Here is a 21,149-nt window from a genome sequence, read left to right on the forward strand (position 1 = left end):
GGGGCGAAACGGCCTCTTCACCAGCCAGTGGGCGATGAGATCGGGGCTGGAGAAATGCCCCCACTCGCTCTGGGGCGGAGGGGGAGCTCCTGGCTGCCCCGGCCCCTGCCAGCAGGGGGTGCTGTGGGGAGTGGAGGGAGGGGCAGCTCCTGGCTACCCCGGTCCCGGCTGCTGGTGCAGACTCGCTGCAATAACAGATTCGGCCACCAGATGGTGCCAGCAGCCTCTGTTTGCATTGGGCAAATATCCCCCCCCCCTTCTTGTGGGCTACAGCCGCCCCCATCCCTGTCCCCTGCCGAGTCCCCCGCCCCGCTCCCTGCCCCACAGCGCCCCCTAGCGCCGCCCTGGGGCCAGCCCCGCCTGCCAGGGGAGAGCGCCCCCTGCTGAGCCCCCCGCCCCGCTCCCTGCCCCACAGCGCCCCCTAGCGCCGCCCTGGGGCCAGCCCCGCCTGCCTGGGGAGCGTGCCCCTGCCCCTTGCTGAGCCCCCCGCCCCACATGACATCCGTGGGGCTGGGGAGTCTTCCATCCCGGCTCCTGGCTCGCGGCGGGAGCTGGGCGACACACGGGGGCAGACGGTTTCTCGCAGCTGCGGATTGTGCCTTGGGAACAACATGCTGCGAAGATTTGCATCCAAATCACAGTTTCCCCAAAGCAAACTCAGCTCTGTGCTGCTCCGGCCTGCCCTGCGGGGCGCCCGGACGCCTGGGTTCCCTCCCCGACGCTAGGGGGGAGGAGGGACTGGTGGGTTAGAGCAGGGGGGCTGGGAGCCAGGACTCCTGGGTTCTCTCCCGTCTCTGGGAGGGGAGTGGGGGCTGGTGGGTTAGAGCAGGGGGGCTGGGAGCCAGGACTCCTGGGTTCTCTCCCCGGCTCTGGGAGGGGAGTGGAGGCTGGTGGGTCAGAGCAGGCGGGGCTGGGAGCCAGGACTCCTGGGTTCTCTCCCCGGCTCTGGGAGGGGAGTGGGGGCTGGGGGGTTAGAGCAGGGGGGGCTGGGAGCCAGGACTCCTGGGTTCTCTCCCCAGCTCTGGGAGGGGAGTGGGGGCTGGTGGTTAGAGCAGGGGGGCTGGGAGCCAGGACTCCTGGGTTCTCTTCCCCGGCTCTGGGAGGGGAGTGGGGGCTGGTGCGTTAGAGCAGGGGGGCTGGGAGCCAGGACTCCTGGGTTCTCTCCCCGGCTCTGGGAGGGGAGTGGGGGCTGGTGGTTAGAGCAGGGGGGCTGGGAGCCAGGACTCCTGGGTTCTCTCCCCGGCTCTGGGAGGGGAGTGGGGGCTGGTGGGTTAGAGCAGGGGGGCTGGGAGCCAGGACTCCTGGGTTCTCTCCCCGGCTCTGGGAGGGGAGTGGGGGCTGGTGGGTTAGAGCAGGGGGGCTGGGAGCCAGGACTCCTGGGTTCTCTCCCCGGCTCTGGGAGGGGAGTGGGGGCTGGTGGGTCAGAGCAGGGGGGCTGGGAGCCAGGACTCCTGGGTTCTCTCCCCGGCTCTGGGAGGGGAGTGGGGGCTGGTGGGTTAGAGCAGGGGGGCTGGGAGCCAGGACTGCTGGGTTCTCTCCCCGGCTCTGGGAGGGGAGTGGGGGCTGGTGGGTCAGAGCAGGGGGGGCTGGGAGCCAGGACTCCTGGGTTCTCTCCCTGGCTCTGGGAGGGTAGTGGGGGCTGGTGGGTTAGAGCAGGGGGGCTGGGAGCCAGGACTCCTGGGATCTCTCCCCGGCTCAAGAGCCACATGTCGAAAATGCCCCTCCCTGCTCCTGACACTAAAATCACACCCCCTTTGCCCCAGGCCCGTCTGGGAACCCCAATAATGCCTGCTAATGCTGGTTGGCTTCCCGCCTCGGCCTCAGGATCCCACCTGGCCCATTTGACCCCCACACCCCAGCAAACATCAAAACCCTGGAAGCCCAACGGGCCGAGAAATCCCAGAGGCCCGGTCAAAGATCCCAATCTGGGCAACTCCTGTCTCGGGAAAGCCCCCCGGCCGCAAGGATCTACCCGTTTGTAGGAACCGCCGCTGCCCTTAAAACGAGCGAACCCCGGAGATCCCGGATTGAATTTTTAATGAAAGGGTTTCCCAGCCGGTTTAACATCCGCGAGTTGTTCTCGGCGAAGGAACAGCCCCTGGGGAAACTCTTTGATGGGCCCAGCAGCTCGGAAACGGCCTTCGAATCTGTGCGGGGTTTCAAAAGCCACTGGATTCATCTCCAACCGGATTTGGCAATCGAGGGGGGTTCTTGCTTGTTTAATCGATCCCCCCGATTCTCATGGAGAAATCCCACCTCGCAAATATTGCTTCAGCAAGGCACTTCCCAGGCCCCAGATGCTCCCTGACGCTCTGGCCTGGGAGCCCCAACGAAAACCCATCCCGCCTGGTCCGAGGGCCAAAATCAGAGGATTTGTTTCTTGGGTCCCTTTCCAATCCCAGACTGATTTCCAACCCCACATCTTCCTCCCCCTAAAAAAACCGTCTCCCTCACCGGATGAAAAGTGACTTTGTAACACAAATCCACCTTTCCCTACACACAAAGAACTGGGCTGGGCATTTGACGAATAAATCGAGGCTTGGCGACATTTCTCTGTTTCGTCGCTGCGCAAAGCGGCTCGGGAAAAGGACCCTGATTTCTCTCTTTTTTTTTTTTTTTTGGTCAAGAAGCGACTGTGTCTCTGATTAGTCCTGACAGGGAAGCGGAGAGGCCGAGTGAACTGAGCTGCAAAATATTCCTGTCTTCAAGCAACCTTGCTGGCTGGCTCTGCTGGTTTATGTGTGTGCTATTCACTGGGGAGAATTTTATACCTGAATCCGGATTCCACGTCTTCCTTAAAGTCCAGACTCCAGATCCTAGTCTCTCTCTCTCTGTGTATGTGCCCCGTCTCTCTCTTTCTCTCTTTCCTCCAGTATTTCCCATTCACCACTTCTTCTATCCTGCTCCTCCTCCTCTCTGCTAACTCCCATTCTCTGTCCTCATCTCTGGAGTTACTCAATGCCGAACCTTCAAAAAAAAAGAGAAAGAAAAGAAAAAGAAAAAAAAAAAAAACCTCACCAAAGACAAGGAGTCCAGGAGGGGGCTTTCAAATGAATTCCTTCCCCCTCCCTCCCTTCCTTGTGTTTTACAACTCTGTGTCCTCCCTGCTCAGGAGATCAGACCAGAAAGACACACACAAGAGAAGTGGAGGCGAATTTTCTCTGTGTGTGTGTGTGTGTCTAGATGTATTTTTCTCCAAGGCTGAAGATGGCATTAGGATCTTGAAGAAAAAAACAACACACACACACAAAACAACCAACTTTCCAGTTCTGGCATGAAAAATCCAGGCGTGTATGGGGGGGGGGAAATCCATAAAACTTTATCTAGCCTAGGCAGAGAGGGGGGCAAAGTCTTTGGGAGCCTCTTGATTTGTGTGTGTGTGTGAATCTCAAGAAGAAAACACAGAGGAGGGGTAAAAACATTCCTTTTCCTTTGCAGTCATGGCATTGAGGACTTCATTGCTCGGACTCTCTATAGGGTTACTGTTTTCCTTGCTGGAACTTTGGGTTATATCAGCTGTGAGCCTGGAGCCTATATACTGGAATACAGCAAATAAAAAGTAAGTGGGGAAGGGGGGGAACTCCCTTGGTTTCGTGCTGCTTTTTCTGCTATAAAGAGGGGATGGGTTTGGGGGGGAAGAGGGAAGGCACGCCCAAGTTTTAAATCGTGGTTGATTTTGGGGCTGCAAATCCCAGAGGAGAAAGGGGGGGGGAGTGAAGGGAAAAAGAAATTGCATTTTTTTTCCATTTCCCCCAATCCAGTCAATTTCCAGTGTAACTGACAAGGGTTTTATAAGGACCTGTGTCAGTTTCACTCTCAAAAGTCTGCCCTTTAATCCCCTTGTCAAACTTTTCTTTCTTTCCCTTTATCCCTCTTCAGTCAACCCATTTCCTGGAAAGTGTGTTGGGAGTGGGACCTCCCCCCCCAAAATCAAGGACGATGTTTTATTTAACAAAATCAGAGGGGGGGGATTGTTGTTTTTGCTCTTTATAATCATATATATTTTTTTTTAATTCTGGACAAATCGGTGTTTTCAGTGCAAAGGTGAGAGGTGTTTGTTTTTTAGGGGGGAAAATATCTGGTGGCCTTTTGACGCTGTCCAGCGCAGGAGAGCGAGTGTGTGTGTGTGTGTGTTTAAGAGAGATATTGCGGTGTTTTGGTGAAGTTTGTGCAGGCAAACTGGAGATGGGTGTGAATTTGTGGTAGGCCTCTTGAACGGCGGATTTTGGGTTGGCATTGTCTTTTTTAGAAAATGAGTGGTGATCTCCGCTGGTGCGGTCTATAAATGTGCATCTTCCGAGTTGTGGGTGTTGGTTTTGGTGCCTTCAGTGTGTACGTCTGTGTAGATCAAGCATGTGTGTGTGTGTGTGTATCGAACGGGGAGGGGGGGATGCCCTTAAAATTAGTTATTCTGTGTGTGTGTGTGTGCGTGTGTGTTTCTTTAGCTTTATACTGGCAGCTTCTTAAAGTTGTGTGTAGTTTGATATCCCCTTGAAACAACTGACTGGGTATCATAGAAGATCAGGATTGGAAGAGACCTCAGGAGGTATCTAGTCCAACCCTTGGCTCAAAGCAGAATATATGAATTTATCCCGCTCCAGACGGCTTCTTGAGACTGACCTTTGGGTCTTGCCTTGTGTTGTGGGGCTCTGCGAATCCTTTTCATTTCGCACACGGGCCTGTTTGCTGGACTGCGCTTTATGTGGCTGATAGGTCAAAGCAGGCATTTCTCTGCCCGGGTAGATCTGGAAGATACGTTTTCTTCCCTCCTGGCCGTATCACTCCAGACACGAGATCCATCGAAACCACCCGAGTCCTGCATCTGCTCCGGGCTCAATCAAAACCCCTTCCCCCTTCGGAGCAAACGACAAAGTTTTCGGGGGTCCGACAGGCTGGCGAGGGATGGAGCCTGGTTGCCAGAAATATGGAGCATTCGTCAACGCGACAATTACTCCCATCAGCGTGTGGCAGTGCTTCCTAGCAACAAATACATACTCGAGCTAATGGATCTATTCGTCTAAATCTTTTCCACCAGCCCCCAGGCCTGAAAAAGGGGGTAGCCGTCTCCCAGTGGCCTCTCCTTGCAGATCGAGGGAGAAGGGTGTTTTTCGGCGGCATCCTGGCTGTTTTTTTTCCCTCTCCCCCATCCCCACATCCAAGGGATGTGTGGATCTTAAAACAGAATAAAAAGAGAGGCCGCTTTATTTTTAAAATGTATTTATTTCACAGCGCAGAATGAACGTATCAGACCAGATCAGCCGCTGGCGACATTGGCGTATGGGGACCAATGTTGCTGTCTCTTGGGGAGTGGGCAGTGTGTGTATCTGGGAATACTTCCTGTCATTTTTTAACGCCACTTTCTTTTTAAAGCAAACCACTGGCTTGCTTAGGACATGATCTTGGACACACGCACAAGCTTAGATCTCTGATACTCCTATATATATATATATAAACACACACACATGCCGATTGGCTGAGCGGCCTAAGGCTAGAAAATTGTTGACCGGCTTTAAAAACCCCCGAACGCCAAGTCCCATTTTCAAAGATCACTCGGGCCCAGCGCTTAATTTGGGCCAGGGCTTGGCTGGGCAGAGCCCCAGCACCTCTGCATCAGTCGCGAATGTAAAAATTAAGCACCGCTTGGGCTGTTTGGCGAAATCAATGGAAACGAGGTGCCTAAACCCCTTGGGGAAAACTGGAACCTAGCAGTCTGAGACTCAGTGGAAGGCTTCTAAATCTCCCGGGACCACGAGCCGTGGCTTTGTGTGTGCGTGGTAGGCGATTGGGACACTGGAGAGCTGGCCGGTCCCGAGGCTGGAGGGAACGGGCTCCCCGCAAACCAGTTTCTCTCTTGAGTTTCCCTCGGCACCAGTTTTTTTCTGGGAACTTCTACGGCCCAGCCAGAAACCGTATCTGTGACTATCCAATAGCCCCGTTTGGGGAGGGGGGTTCCATGAAGATTTTCGGTGTCCAATCCGGCGAGATCCATCGACTGATTTTTTTGGAATGATCTTCAAACCGGACGTTTTCCAAAAGCGGAAAAATCTGGGACTCCCTTTCCCAGCCGGAGCTCAGATTTCTCCCGCAAACTCCTGCCCCCGAATCCTGGTTTTGGAAGCCATTGGGATAATTTTTAGCTGCCCAGGCCGGAAGGACACAGGAAATATTCCGGCGGCTATTCTCGGTCATCGCTGTCGGTTTTGATGAAGCTGGCCAGAAGTTATTCTGGTGGAGTTATTCCTCACGAATGCTGTCGTTTGCTTAAAATTAAGAAGGCAAATGCAATGCCCGACGGATGCGCCAAGCCGCTGAAAATGAGTTTCTCTTATTAACTAGAGGCAGGCCCCATATGTTTGAGCTGGTCTGATCGCAAATGAATATTTTAACATCCGGGAGGTACACGGATCAGACTTTATCAGCCGGGAATCCACACTGATTCGTGTGACTTCTGATCAGACCTTTAACGCTCCAACGCAGCTGGCTCTGGGGTGGGGAGCAGCGCCCAGGTCATTTTCAAAGCGACCTCCGCTTGTGTTCAAGACACTGGACTTTGTTTTTTAAGTCCATCGGCCACAAAAGTGCCCTGTGAAGCGCTGAAAAATCCAGCCCTCTGACCAGATAGCTAAGCCGCAAACCAGCTGCCCCTCTGAGCGATACAGCATCATTACAACGCCAGTGTCCTCTCAAATCACTTGCCCTTAGTCAAGATAGACGTGCCAGTGGGAAAGACGAAGGGTTCGCGCCCCAGCATGGCAACTGACTGAAAAACTCAGGGCCTCTTGCATCTTCGCCGGCCGAGGATTTGCCCCTAGAGTTGAGAGAGAACCCTGGGCCTCTGCGGGATTTGCAGGGGACCGAGAGATCAAAGGCCGCAGGGCGTGGTGGACGATTTTCAGATCTTGCTTTGCGGTGCCGTGGGGAGGGTGGGAGGGGACCTGGAGGGCTGGATGAGGCGGGGGGCAGTGGGCGTGATGGTCTGCTGTGGCCCGTATCGATATGTGCAGATTCCGGGGTGGGGGGGTTACGGGGCTTGAACGGGGCCCGGGCTGGCCGAGGAAATGTGGGGGAAATTCCCAGGAACCGCGAAATCAGGCCACCGGTCCTGGAGAGAAAATGCGGTAGAGGCTCATGTTCTATGCTCCAGAGGTCCCCGGTTCGATCCCGCCCCTTGGTGTTACATCGGCTCTTGGGCTAAAGGCCTGTGGCCATCAGGACGTCTGGGTTCTAGCCCTGACTCTGGCATAGATAAGGAATAGAACCCAGGAGTCCTGGCTCCCAGCCCCACCACACACCTGCTCTAACCCACCAGCCCCCACTCTCCTCCCAGAGCCTAGCTCCCAGCCCCCCCTGCTCTAACCACCAGCCCCCGCTCCCCTCCCAGAGCCAGGGAGAGAACCCAGGAGTCCTGGCGCCCAGCCCACCCACATCCCGCTCTAACCACTAGCCCCTCTCCCCTCCAAGAGCCAGGAATAGAACCCAGGAGTTCTGGCTCCCAGGCCCGCGCCCCCAACCCACTAGAGTAGTAGTTGCGCCCTGCCCCAGAGGTGGCTGCATCTCAGTGCCGGGCGAGGGATCCCTGGGTAACCAGCCGCCCCGCCCCAGAGGTGGCCGCATCTCCGCGCCAGGTGAGGGGTCCCTCGGGGACCATAGGCAGCTGATTGGGATCTTTCCCCCAACTCTGGGCGGGGGTGGGTCTGGGTGGCTCCCCCAGGCGCGGGGCTGGGGGGGGGGGCAGCAGAAGGGTGAGGGGATGGGTGTTGCACATAGACGAGGGCCGGGAGAGGCCCTGTTGCCAGGTGGGTAGCTGGTTTGTCGGGAGGGGCCTGGCTGGCTCAGGGGGGCGGGGAATGGGGCAGGGGCCTGTCCCTTTTAGGGGGCGCCAGCTCCCCTCTGGCCCCATGGTGAGGACTGGCTGGCTCAGGGGGACGCGGGTTGGGGTCCCCTCTCTGACACCCCGTCTCTGGCAGGTTCCAGGCGGCGGGCGGCTACGTCCTGTACCCGCAGATTGGCGACCGTCTGGACCTGATCTGCCCGCGGTCCCGCCCGCCGGGCCCTTTCTCAGCAGAGGAGTACGAATATTACAAGCTGTACCTGGTGCCGGGTGAGCAGGCCCGGGCGTGCGAGATCCTGCGGGCCCCCAACCTGCTGCTGACGTGCGACCGGCCTGAGCACGACGTGCGATTCACCATCAAGTTCCAGGAATTCAGCCCCAACCTGTGGGGCCACGAATTCAAGAGCAACCAAGACTACTACATCATCAGTGAGTGCCTGGACACCTGGGTTCTCCCCCAGCTTGTGGGGCTGGGAGCCAGGTCTGATGCATTTCCCTCCTGCCTCTCCGCGCCGGGCGAGGGGTCCCCGGGTAACCAGCCGCCTTGGCCCAGAGGTGGCTGCCTCTCAGCGCTGGGCGAGGGGTCCCTGGGTAACCAGCCGCCCTGCCCCAGAGGTGGCTGCATCTCAGCGCCAGGCGACAGATGCAGCTGGTGGGGGTCCCTGGTGGGGGTCAGTCAGCTGGGATTTGGAGGGGGGGCTCCTGTCTCTTAGGCTCTGTGTTGTGAAATCCAGCTCCTCTCCCCTCCCCAACACAATCTGTCCGTCATTCTGTCTGTCTGTCTCCTGCCCTCCTACGCTGTGTATTGCAGAGTCAATCGCTCGCCGCCCACGAGCCGCTGGCATCTGTCGGCTTCTCCCGTCCCACCCCCAACCTCACCTCCACCGGTGCCCCTCACTCCCAATCCACAGCCCCTCCTAGCCCAGCCCTGCCCCCCCAGCTCTGCCGGTGCCCCTCACTTCCGACCCGCAGCCCCTGCTAGCCCAGCCCTGCCCCCCCAGCTCTGCCGGTGCCCCTCACTCCCGACCTTCAGTCCCTGCTAGCCCAGCCCTGCCCCCCCAGCTCTGCCGGTGCCCCTCACTCCCGACCTGCAGCCCCTGCCAGCCCAGCCCTGCCCCCCCAGCTCTGCCGGTGCCCCTCACTCCCGACCCACAGCCCCTGCTCAGCCCAGCCCTGCCCCCCCAGCTCTGCCGGTGCCCCTCACTTCTGACCTGCAGCCCCTGCCAGCCCGGCCCTGCCCCCCCCAGCTCTGCTGGTGCCCCTCACTCCCGACCTTCAGTCCCTGCCAGCCCAGCCCTGCCCCCCCAGCTCTGCCGGTGCCCCTCACTCCCGACCCACAGCCCCTGCTCAGCCCAGCCCTGCCCCCCCAGCTCTGCCGGTGCCCCTCACTTCTGACCCGCAGCCCCTGCCAGCCCGGCCCTGCCCCCCCCAGCTCTGCTGGTGCCCCTCACTCCCGACCTTCAGTCCCTGCTAGCCCAGCCCTGCCCCCGCCCCAGGTCTGCCGGTGCCCCTCACTCCCGACTCACAGGCCCTGCCAGCCCAGCCCCACCAAGCTCTGCCGGTGCCCCTCACTCCTGACCCGCAGCCCCTGCCAGCCCAGCCCTGGGCTCCCTGCGACTCCCGAGGCCGTGCCTGGGGTGACAGTGGCAGGCTCCCAGCCGGGATCACAGGGTCTGAGAAGTTGGGGGCAGAGTTGGAGTCGTGGGGTGACCCCCCCTCGAGTCCAGTGTTGTGTCCTAGGGGTGAGGGGTTGTTTGCATGGGACGGAGGCTCTCAAGAGGAGGCGTTTGCATGTCAGGGGGTGAGCGTGCAAGAGACCAAGGCACCTTGCATGGGGGGAAACGCGTGCAAGGGTGTGTGCACATGGACTGGTGTGGTGTGGAACAGGAGTGGGCATGCAAGGGGATAGCTCAGTTTGCTTGCACACTCAGACTGCCCCCTCCTCCTCCCCAAAATGTTCCTCACACACTCAGGCCCTCATGTGCATTTACACACACACAGTCCCTTGCATGCCCCTCATTCTTTGCACACTCACTCCCCTGCAGACACATGGGGTACCTTTCACCTTTGCGCGCCAACCCTCTGGCCATGGCCTCTGTCGCACACTCGTAGCCACTTGGTCCTTTACACAAACATTTGCACACCCTCTTGCTCACCCCCCTCAGACCAGGGCCTGCACACGCCTCCTGGCCCGCTCGCTCAAGCTGGTCCACAGACACACACTGGGGCAGCTGTTTGGTCTCTTGCACACTCATGTGGCTCATTGCACACTCACACCCATGCACCATCCCCCTCTTGCACGCACGGTAGAGCTGTTCGGCCCCTCGCACGCTCAAGTGGTCCCTGGCATGCACACGGGGTGAACATTTGCTCCGTCAAACCCGCCCGTTGCACGTTCACACCCTCACACACTCCGTCTCTCGCACACACACACACAGGTTGGACATTCAACCTCTTGCACGCTCCATTCCACGCACACTCACATGCCCAGGGCACCGCCCCCTCCTCTGCCATCCACAGGCTCTCACACGCCCGCTCTCCTTGCAAACTAACCTGGCCCCCTCCCTATAGAAGGCACAAGGCCTCGTCCCCCAGCTGCTGCTCACATGCTTGTGCGTGCGAGACAGGGCGCGTGCGAGATGGGGCTCGGGGGGGCCTGGGCTGAGCAGTCCCTCCCCACAGCCTGGAGCCTGGCGTCTGCTCCGGGATATTTTCCCTTTTGACATCCAGGCGCTGACGCTTCCTGACATCTGGGTCACGGGCGAGGGGTTCGGGGGGGGGAGCAGCACGGAGGGAATAGGACGGGGGAGGGGCAGTAAGAGGGGGAGGGGAGCAGGGGGGAGGGGCCGGTTGGAATCAGCAAGGCCCCATGGGGGGGGCAATCGTTGCCCCTCGGGGGGTGGGGAGGGGTGGGAGGGCCCGCATGTCTATTCCCCCCCCCCCCCCCGCGGTTCCCATCATAGGCCGTGGTGGTCTTTCCCCCATTGCTATGGCAACTGTCTCCCAATAAACCAGTGACTTCCGGGCATCCTGGCAACCGCGCCACAGCAACCGCCCCCCCGACACCACCCCAGAGAGGCTGCAGCCCCCCCACGCAGGGAAGGGGGGGCTCAGCGGGGGGGCAGGGCGGGCTCATGGGGGCTTGACGTCACCTGGGGAAGGGACACTCAAGTCCTCAGGCCCCCCCCACCTCCATTCGCCCCCCTCCCTCCCTGCCCCTCCTCACCCCACATCCCCACCCCTACCCCTTCCCACCCCCATTCCCCCCTCCCTGCCCCTCCCCACCCCCATTCCCACCCGCAATCCCACCCCTCCCCTTCCCCACCCCCCATTCCCACCCTTTCCCCTCCCTTCCTGTCCCTCCCCTCCCCCTTTGCTATCACCCACCTGCCCCAGCGTCTCCTGGGGGGTGTTGGGGTTTTTACTGGTGTGGGTGGGGGGAACGAAGGGGCCTAGAGGGGATCCCTGGGGGGGGGCACTGGAGGGAAGAGAGAGAGGCCAGGAGAAGCAGGGAAGGGAGATGGCAGGGTGGAGGGGGGGGAGATGCAGGGGGAAGGGGGGCAGGAGCATGGTGGGGGGAAGGGCCTGGTGGGGGAGGGAGAGGAGCTGACCCAGATTCTTGTCAGATGATTGTTCTGCCCAACCAGACATGAGGGGGTGAAGTGCGGAGGGTCAGGTGCCAAGTAGGACAGGAAGTGACAGAACCGGAACACCCCCCCCCCAGTAAAAAATCCCTGGATAACCAGCCGCCCTGCCCCAGAGGTGGCCGCATCTCTGTGCCAGGCGAGAGGTTCCCATGTAACCAGCTGCCCCATCTCAGCACCAGGCGAGCGGTCCCTGTGTCACCGTCCGCCCGCCCCCAAGGTGGCCGCATCTCAGCACCGAGTGAGACGTCCCTGGGTAACTGGCCGCCCTGCCCCAGAGGTGGCCGCATCTCAGCACCGGGCAGGCCGTTCCGCCCCAGAGGTGGCCGCATCTCAGCACCGGGCGAGGGTTCCCCGGGTAACCAGCCGCCCCGCCCCAGAGGTGGCCACATCTCAGCACCGGGTGACGGGTCCCCGGGTAACCGGCCACCCCGCCCCAGAGGTGGCCGTATCTAATACACAAATGTTTGTTCCAGATCTTTAAACACGCCAGGACTCCTGGGTCCAGTGCTGGGGGGTGGGGGACGACAGACCAGGGCCAGTGGCTGGGGGCCGATTGTTTTGAAGGGGGGGGCACGGCGCGGGGTGTGGGGGGACAGAACAGACCAGGGCCAGCGGCTGGGGGCTGGTGGTTTTGAGGGGGGGGCACGGAGTGGTGTGGGGGGTGGGGAGTCGCTGGGCTGCGGCAGGAGCCGACGAGGTGGGGGGCATCGGGGGGCTGAATGTGTGGGGGTGTCTGTGGGGGTGGGGTGGGTGATGGGGGGCATGTGGGAGGGGACTGGGGGGCAGGGTACCATGGAGGGGATGGGGGGGTCCGTGGAGAAGACTGACTGCGGCGGGGGGGGCTGGCCTAGGGAGCCGGCATCTTTGAGCACGGACCCCCCCATGTTTGGCAGTGAAAGGGCCTGGCCATGCGCGGCTAACGCGATGTGACGGCCTGTCCTGCCGGCGCCCCCGGCACCTGCTGCCACCGCACGCATGCAACCCCCCCCCACACACACACACCACTCCCTGGGGACCCCGGCGTCCGGGCCACCACCCCCGCTCGTCTTCAGCACTGACCTCCCAATGGGCTCCCAGCCCCCCTGCTCTCACCACCAGTCCCCACTCCCCTCTCAGAGCTGGGGAGACAATGGGGGTGGGGGTGGGGGCTGGGAGCCCGGACTACTGGGTCCCGTGGGGGATGGAGGCTGCGCTGTCCCTGCGGGTCGGGTCGAGAGGCAAATTGCTGAGAGCAGCACAATAGTGACCTAGTAACACAGTGTGTGTGTGTGCGTGAGATCTAGGCCCGTGTGTGTGTGAGATCTAGGCCTGTGTGTGTGTGTGTGTGTGTGTGAGATCTAGGCCTGTGTGTGTGTGTGTGTGTGTGAGATCTAGGCCCGTGTGTGTGTGTGCGTGTGTGTGAGATCTAGGCCCGTGTGTGAGTGCGTGTGTGTGTGTGTGAGTGAGATGTAGGCCCGTGTGTGTGTGTGTGTGTGAGATCTAGGCCCGTGTGTCCGTGTGTGTGTCTGTGTGAGAGAGAGATCTAGCCCTGTGTGTGTCTCTGTGTATGCGTCTCTGTGTGTGTGTGTCTCTGAACTATAAGCACCAGGGTCTAATTTCTCCTTCCACAGAACTACAAGGAGCTCACACAGCCTCACCCCACACACACCCATCACACGCCGCGGTCAGAGACCCCCACGTACACGGCGGGCGTGACAGGGAGATCACACACCCCCACACCAACCAACACAGACACACATGTCACATATAGCGTCCCATCTGCAGAGCAACCCCGCCCCCCCCATACTGACCCTGCTGAGCCACCCTGCCCCACTCCCTGCCCCACAGCGCCCCCTAGCGCCGCCCTGGAGCCAGCCCCGCCTGCCAGGGGAGAGCGCCCCCTTCTGCCCCTGCCCCGCTCTGATGTTCCTGTCTCTCCGCATAGCCACATCGGATGGCACCAAGGAGGGGCTGGAGAACCTGAGGGGCGGCGCCTGCCTGTCGAAGGGGATGAAAGTCGTCTTGAAAGTGGGGCAGCGTAAGTCACAAAATTGCTGTCTGTGTGTGTGGGGGGGAATTCAGTGTGATGGGGGCTCAGCAGGGGGTGCTAGCTCCAGGGCGGTGCTAGGGGGCGCTGTGGGGCAGGGAGCATGAATTGGAGGACTGGGAGCCAGGACTCCTGGGTTCTCCCCCCTGGCTCTGAGAGGGGAGTGGGGTCTAGTGTGTTAGAGCAGGGGGGCTGGGAGCCAGGACTCCTGGGTTCTCTCCCCGGCTCTGGAAGCCTTTCTCCCATCTGGGTGGATCTGGGTGATTGCCACTGAGCCCCTCCAATGAGCTAATTAGCGCTGCATGATTGCAGCGCCAGGGTGGGAAGAGGATAGGAAGTAGCGAGTGGGGGAGGGGAAAGGGGGAGGGAGGGCCCTACCCCTGGGCCGCGAACTGGGGTGAATGACCCACAGCCTCTGGGGAAGCCTCTGCTCAACTCTCCCTTCCCCCCCCCACCCGGCAGGGCTGGGCTGGCAGGGGCTGTGGGTCGGGAGTGAGGGACACCCCAGAGCTGCGGGGGCAGGGCTGGGCTAGCAGGGGCTGCGGGTTGGGAGTGAGGGGCACCGGCAGAGCTGGGGGGGGCAGGGCTGGGCTAGCAGGGGCTGCGGGTCGGGAGTGAGGGGCACCGGCAGAGCTGGGGGGGGCAGGGCAGGGCTGGCAGGGGCTGCGGGTCGGGAGTGAGGGGCACTGGCAGGGCTGGGGGGGGGCAGGGCTGGGCTGGCAGGGGCTGCGGGTCGGGAGTGAGGGGCACCGGCAGAGCTGGGGGGGGGCAGGGCTGGGCTGGCAGGGGCTGCGGGTCGGGAGTGAGGGGCACCGGCAGAGCTGGGGGGGCAGGGCTGGGCTGGCAGGGGCTGCGGGTCGGGAGTGAGGGGCACCGGCAGAGCTGAGGGTGAGGGTGTTGGTGTTGGTCCTGCCTCCCATAGATTGCAGTGGTGACTGGCACCCCCTCCTGGCCAGGCCGGGTACTGCAGCACGCAGAGGGGAAGGGGGCTGGGAGAAGTCGGGTACAGGGGGCTCTGCACCCACCCAGCAGGAAGAGTGTGTTGGGGACCCTGGTCTGTGAGCACCTGTTGCTCCCCCATCCATGCAGGTCTCTCTCTCTCTCTGCCCCCCCAGATCCCGGCACGGGGTCCAATTCCCAGAAATCGGGGCCAGAGACGCCGCCCGAGAAGGAGCACGGGACGCTGGACAGGGCAGACGCCGGCAGGGAAAGCGGTGCAGGTACAGAGCTGCCCTCCCCCCCCCCCCAGTTCCCCACCCAGCACTGGGGGTCCCTGCCCCTCCCCCAGCATGTTCTAGATGGCTCACCCCGACCATGCGCGTCCAGAGGCCGGGGATGGGCAGCTCGTGGGGGTGGGGTGGGGGTTTCCCCTTGAGGGGGTGTGGTTAGGATCAGGCCCCAGATCGGGGATGGGGGGGTGGGGAGTGACTCAGAACAGAACCCAGGTGTCCTGGCTCCTGCCCCCAACCACCAGCCCCCACACACCCCTCCCAGAGCCGGGCAGAGAACCCAGGAGTCCTGACTCCTTCCCCTACTGCTCTAACCCACCAGCCCCCACACACCCCTCCCAGAGCCGGGCAGAGAACCCAGGAGTCCTGACTCCTTCCCCTACTGCTCTTACCCACCAGCCCCCACTCCCCTCCCAGAGCTGGGGAGAGAACCCAGGCGTCCTGGCTCTCAGCCCTGTTCATGGTGGCAGCTGGCTGACTGGCTGGGCCCAGGGGGGTTTCTGATCCCTTCCTTTCAGAGTAACAGCCGTGTTAGTCTGTATCCGCAAAAAGAAGAACAGGAGTACTTGTGGCACCTTAGAGACTAACAAATTTATTAGAGCATAAGCTTTCGTGGACTACAGCCCCTTCCTGTCTGTCAAAGCGGGTTAAGGAAGCTAATTGTCTCTGTGATGGGTCCCCCAGCCCTGGGTCCTTTACAGGCATCAGCATCCACCAGCCTCTGCTTGCCCGGGCCAGAGCGACAAGCCATTAACCCCTTCACACCCAGCAAGGCGGGGGCGGGGGCTGGCTCGATAGCCCCACCCCGGATCCCAGAGGGGGAGCAACCTGGGCAGTGCCCCCTACAGAGGAAAGGCCCATATACCATTTCCGCCCCCCCCCCCCCAGCTCTGCCGGTGCCCCTCACTCCTGACCCCTGCTAGCCCAGCCCTGGGCTCCTGGGCGGGGAATGGAGTCTGTTGGGTTAGAGCAGGGGGGATGGGAGCCAGGACTCCTGGGTTCTCTCCCTGGTTCTGGGAGGGGAGCGGGGGCTGGTGGGTTAGAGCAGGGGGGGCTGGGAGCCAGGACTCCTGGGTTCTCTTCCCTGCTCTGGGAGGGGAGTGGGGGCTGGTGGGTTAGAGCAGGCGGGGCTGGGACCCAGGACTCCTGGGTTCTCTCCCCGGCTCTGGGAGGGGAGTGGGGGCTGGTGGGTTAGAGCAGGGGGGCTGGAAGCCAGGACTCCTGGGTTCTCTTCCCTGCTCTGGGAGGGGAGTGGGGGCTGGTGGGTTAGAGCAGGCGGGGCTGGGAGCCAGGACTCCTGGGTTCTCTCCCTGGCTCTGGGAGGGGAGCGGGGGCTGGTGGGTTAGAGCAGGGGGGGGCTGGAAGCCAGGACTCCTGGGTTCTCTCCCCGGCTCTGGGAGGGGAGCGGGGGCTGGTGGGTTAGAGCAGGGGGGGGCTGGAAGCCAGGACTCCTGGGTTCTCTCTCCTGAGCCCTTTCTCTCTCTCTCTCTCTCTCTCTCTCCCCCCACAGGCGCTGGGAACGCGACAGGCCCGGCGGGGGGCGCGAACGGGCCCCTGCCCCAGTCCAACGTGCCCGTGGTGGCTGGGGCGGCGGGGGGCGCCGCCTTCGTGGCCCTGGTGGCTGCGGGCGTGACGGGGGCCGTGTGCTGGCGCCGGCGGCGGGCCAAGCAGAGCGACACTCACCTCCCGCCCCTCTCGCTCAGCAGCCTGACCAGCCCCAAGCGGGGCGGGGCCGGCGGGGGGGGGAACAACAACGGGTCGGAGCCCAGCGACATCATCATCCCGCTACGGACATCGGATGGGACTTTCTGCCCCCACTACGAGAAAGTGAGCGGGGATTATGGGCACCCCGTCTACATTGTCCAGGAGATGCCCCCCCAAAGCCCCGCCAACATCTACTACAAAGTGTGAGGGGGAAGGGGGGGCCGGGCCCACCCCGGTGTTGGCTATGGACTTATGCCTCTCCCCCCGAATACGGACGCCCCCCCCCCGGTGCTGATGGGGTTCACAAGGATCCAGGACGGCGACCCCCCCAATGCGGATGGCCCCCCCAGTGCTGACGGAGACGGATGCCCCCCACTCCCAATTCTTCCTCGTGTGAAGAGCCCCCGGCACTGACAGGGTTAAAGCAGAGATGGGGGGGCCCTATATTCTGGCGCTGACAGGGTTAATGGGGGCCTAGGGGGTCCCTGTGCCATTCTGCTCTCTGGCACTGATGTGGGGGGGGCTCGGAGCGGGTCCCTTCCCCAGACCCCCCCCAGCTCCGCTCCTCCCATCCCTACAGTCCCTTCCAGGCCAGGTCCTACCTCTTCCCCCCCTCGGGATGGGGGTCTGTGGGGTCAGGGGGAAGGCCAGGAGCAGCAGTGTTATGTCCTGGGGTGGGGTGAGGGGAGATCAGCCCTGTTCAGGAGATTTCCCCCTGTCCTAAGGACTGGCGGGGGCAGTTTTACCCCCCCCCACACACCCAGTCCCAGTTCACATGTAGTGGGGGTGGGATTCGAGGGAGGGGCGAAAGGTTTGGTTATTTCAACCATTGGGACCTTTTCTATGTCGCTGTTTGAAAATGTGACTCAACAAAAGTGGCTGCCAGACGCACGCGCCCTCCCCCCACCCCCCCTTTATCAGAGAGACATTTTCGTCCGGGGGGGGGCAGGCATGGAGGTATGGGAGTGGGCTCGTCATTTTTCACCCCCCTTGCCATTCAGCAAGAAGCGAACGTTAAGCCACAGGAAGTGACATATCGCCCACCAGGAAATGAGGTGGAGGAAGACACTCCGGCGAGGGTGGGACTTCCTCTTTTGGGATGGGGACTTCCTGTTTCGGGTGGGACTTCCTGTTTCGGGCCCGGAAATGGCTTCAAGGGGAAAAAGAAGTGGTTGGGGGGGGGAGAGGCGGGGGAGGGGCACGGATCTTTGCGGGCTTTAACGACATTTTTTGACCTGGGAATTTCTTAGCTTTTGTTGGTGGAATTTACTGTCCGATCACGTGCATTATAGAGGTTCTTGTGCATCTGTCCGGACGCCCTTGGTTATTTCCTACCCGTCTCTCCCCTGCCCCCTTTTCCCTTGTGAGTTCACGAGGGAGCCTCGGAGGGGGGAGGGGGTGGTTACACTTGTGATTCTGCCCCCTGGCTTTGGTGAGTGATGTGAGAGAGAAGAGATATTTCACCAGAGGCCTCGTCTCCTGGGAAAGCAGTATGATAAACAGGACTATAGAGGTGATTTTGACTTCGTAACGGATGAATCTATTTTTTTAAGAGTTCAGGGCTGCTCCCCCCTGCATGTTCCACCCCTGGGATCTGCCAGCGAGCTGCGGGAAGTTTCTGGGGTTGGGTGGGTCTACATGAACACAAACCAACCCCCTCCCCACGCTTAATTTCGCGGCCTCCCATGTCGCCAGGGGATAGCAGGATACCACAGGTCCGAAAGGCGGCTGGGTCCCTCCGAAGCCGAGCCCGAGAAAGCCGCCTCCGAAAGCCAAAAGGGATGGGGACGAGTCGTCCCTGCGCCTTGGTAAGGGGATGGTGGAAAGGGGTCCGGCCAAGCCAGGCTGACAGCGGTCATGATCCTGGCGGAGCTCCGGCTGGAAACTGAAGCTAGACACGTTCACACAGGAAATTAGGCACAAAGTTTCGATGGTGAAGCAGTGAAACTAGCCGGGCCAGCTCGAGGGGACGTTGGATCCCGGGGGGCCAGGTGGGATGAACTGGCCTAGGCAGGAGCCGGTCCCCAGGATGATGTAGGGGCTCTGCTGGGCTCTCCGGAGGTGCAGGCTGAGCCCAGCAGAGAATCGAGATGCATCTGCTGCAGAGACCAACCATGGGGCAGCGCGGGGCACTTGGGTGGGGGGCGTTGGCGGGGAGAAAAGACATGTTATATCAATTGACCCTGCACATACCTTGCCTGGGACCTGCTTGGACTGGAATTTCACTCCTGGAAAATATATAAAAATACATCCCTCCTGCTCGGTTATCTCTGTGTCTGTCTTTCGGTCTATTCCCATTCGCACCCTCTGCCTCTCTGTCAACTCCCGTTCGCACGCTCTGTCTGTCTGTCGGTCTATTCCCGTTCGCACCCTCTGCCTGTCTGTCTGTCTGTCGGTCTATTCCCGTTCGCACCCTCTGCCTCTCTGTCTGTCTGTCGGTCTATTCCCGTTCGCACCCTCTGCCTGTCTGTCTGTCTGTCGGTCTATTCCCGTTTGCACCCTCTGCCTGTCTGTCTGTCTGTCGGTCTATTCCCGTTCGCACCCTCTGCCTGTCTGTCTGTCTGTCGGTCTATTCCTGTTTGCACCCTCTGTCTGTCTGTCTATTCCCATTTGCACCGTCTGCCTGTCTGTCGGTCTATTCCCGTTCACACCCTCTGCCTGTCTGTCTGTCGGTCTATTCCTGTTTGCACCCTCTGCCTGTCTATCTATCTATTCTCGTTCATATCCTGTCTGTCTGTATATTCCTATAAGCACCCTGTCTGTCTCCTTATCTATTCCCATTGATCTATCTCTCTATCCCCACACACTGCCCCCTTTCTCTCAGCAAGGGGGGAATATTCACTGGGGATTCATATCCCTAGTTTGGGGGGCACCTGGGTCTGGATCACTGCTGGTGCCCCCGAGAGAGAAAAGTTCCCCTGCCCCATTCCCTGCCCCCCTGAGCCAGCCAGTCCCCACCCTGGGGCCGGGTGGGAGCCGGCGTCCCCTAGAGGGGACAGGCCTCTGCCCCATTCCCCCCCTCGCTCTGCCTTTCTCAGTGCGTTTTGCCTGGTGTCTCTCTCCCCCGAAATAACCTCCCATGTCCCTGTCCCTGTCTCACCCTCACCCTGACAAGGGGCCTGGATGTGGCGGGGCGGGGGGAGGGCTCGATGTGATGGGGGGGTTGTCTCTGTTCCCAGCTGATCTAAGCCAGGCCTTCGCCACCCTCCTCCCACAACGCCAGAGGGGCTGCATTCGGGGGGGGGGGGTGAGAAGCCCCATTAGATCCATGGTGCATAGGACAGACTCTGCCCTGGGGAGGGGGAGACAGTGGGGGGGCCGCGCCGGCTGCTGTCAGATCCGTTCACATAACGGCCTCACGCAACACAGTTAGTGGCAGAAGTAGCTGCAGAAGCTGTGGAGGGGGTGGGGGTCCGGGGATGGGCAGCTCGTGGGGGTGGGGTGGGGTGTTTCCCCTCGAGGGGACACTGGTTAGGATCAGGCCCTGGGTCGGGGATGGGAGGGTTGGGAGTGACTCGGAACAGAACCCAGGAGTCCTGGCTCCCAGCCCCCCCTGCTCTAACCCACCAGCCCCCACTCCCCTCCCAGAGCCAGGGAGAGAACCCAGGAGTCCTGGCTACCAGCCCCCCCTGCTCTAACCCACCAGCCCCCACTCCCCTCCCAGAGCCGGGGAAAGAACCCAGGAGTCCTGGCTACCAGCCCCCCCTGCTCTAACCCACCAGCCCCCACTCCCCTCCCAGAGCCAGGGAGAGAACCCAGGAGTCCTGGCTCCCAGCCCCCCCTGCTCTAACCCACCAGCCCCCACTCTCCTCCCAGAGCCTGGGAGAGAACCCAGGAGTCCTGGCACTTAGCTGTCCCTGTTCTAAACCACTTCCCTGCCCCCCCGCCAACCCTCACAGGAACGATGTGGGGGGCACAGAGTGGGGTGTGTGTGCTGCTAACGAGGGACGGGACTGGCTATTAGATCAGCGAGCACCAGGTCCGCACTGCCAGCCAGGGGTCGCCTGGGGTCAGTCCCCAATTAGGTCACGTTTGTCTACTGCTGAGTAAAGCGGCCTGAAGGCACCATCCCGCTCCCCTCTCCCTGTGCAGAGATCCCGGACTCCTGGGTTCTCTCCCCGGCGCTGGGCAGGCAGTGGGGTCTAGTGGTTGGGGGGAGGGGGTGCTGGCCCCGGCTGGGTGGAGGCCCCTGGACATGGGGAGGGGGCTGGGTGGAAGTTCAGGTGGCCACATCCGCTCCTGTCTCTTTAAATCTCTCCCCTTCCCTCCCCCAGCCCTGGCAGGGGGCTGGGACAGGACATGGAGAATTAACTCGGGCTCAGAGCTGGGGGGTGGGGGGAGCTGGGAGTCAGGACGCCTGGGTTCCAGCCTCAGCTTTGGAACGGCCCTGGGGCCAGTATTGGCTGCCAGGAGAGAGGAAAACTAGCCAGCCCCATAGACACCTATGTCGGAGAGTGCCCCCCGGCTAGCTATCGTCCTCCCGCCCACCCACGTGTGTACAGCAGTGTCCCGCCCCCGCCCGCCCCGTCCTCCCCATCTCTCCCCGTCCTCCCCGCGTGTGTACAGCAGTGTGCCCCCGCCCGCCCCGTCCTCCCCATCTCTCCCCGTCCTCCCCGCGTGTGTACAGCAGTGTGCCCCCGCCCGCCCCATCCTCCCCATCTCTCCCTGCCCGCCCCGTCCTCCCCGCGTGTGTACAGCAGTGTGCTCCCGCC

General features: G+C 61.4%; 1 protein-coding gene and 1 long non-coding RNA gene across 3 annotated transcripts; one reads left to right on the top strand and one right to left on the bottom strand.

Moving 5' to 3' along the window:
• Positions 1-2,666: 2,666 nt before the first annotated feature.
• EFNB3 (ephrin B3) lies at positions 2,667-17,742 on the top strand. 2 transcript variants are annotated; one of them, XM_054005871.1, is made up of 6 exons: positions 2,667-2,739; positions 3,439-3,559; positions 7,968-8,260; positions 13,403-13,495; positions 14,620-14,724; positions 16,244-17,742. In XM_054005871.1, exons 2-6 carry the CDS (start codon positions 3,441-3,443, stop codon positions 16,642-16,644), a joined length of 1,011 nt encoding a protein of 336 aa, XP_053861846.1. In that variant the 5' UTR covers positions 2,667-2,739; positions 3,439-3,440; the 3' UTR covers positions 16,645-17,742. The 2 variants fall into 2 exon arrangements, with proteins under 2 accessions (XP_053861846.1, XP_053861845.1); XM_054005870.1 differs by lacking the exon at positions 2,667-2,739 and having other exon boundaries at positions 2,961-3,559.
• Positions 2,889-5,105, bottom strand: LOC128823528 (uncharacterized). Its single transcript, XR_008441775.1, has 2 exons — positions 4,621-5,105; positions 2,889-2,967 (listed from the first exon to the last, which is right to left on the bottom strand). It is a non-coding gene; the product is annotated as an uncharacterized LOC128823528 (long non-coding RNA).
• Positions 17,743-21,149: the final 3,407 nt, after the last annotated feature.

Source organism: Malaclemys terrapin, chromosome 15, assembly GCF_027887155.1.
Source record: "Malaclemys terrapin pileata isolate rMalTer1 chromosome 15, rMalTer1.hap1, whole genome shotgun sequence".
Classification (NCBI taxonomy): Eukaryota; Metazoa; Chordata; order Testudines; family Emydidae; genus Malaclemys; species Malaclemys terrapin.

Coding starts and splice junctions, on each gene's coding strand:
- EFNB3 (XM_054005871.1), top strand. CDS start 3,441: ATGGCATTGAGGACTTCATTGCTCGGACTCTCTATAGGGTTACTGTTT. Junction 3,560..7,967: donor TGGAATACAGCAAATAAAAA/GTAAGTGGGGAA, acceptor CGTCTCTGGCAG/GTTCCAGGCGGCGGGCGGCT. Junction 8,261..13,402: donor CCAAGACTACTACATCATCA/GTGAGTGCCTGG, acceptor CTCTCCGCATAG/CCACATCGGATGGCACCAAG.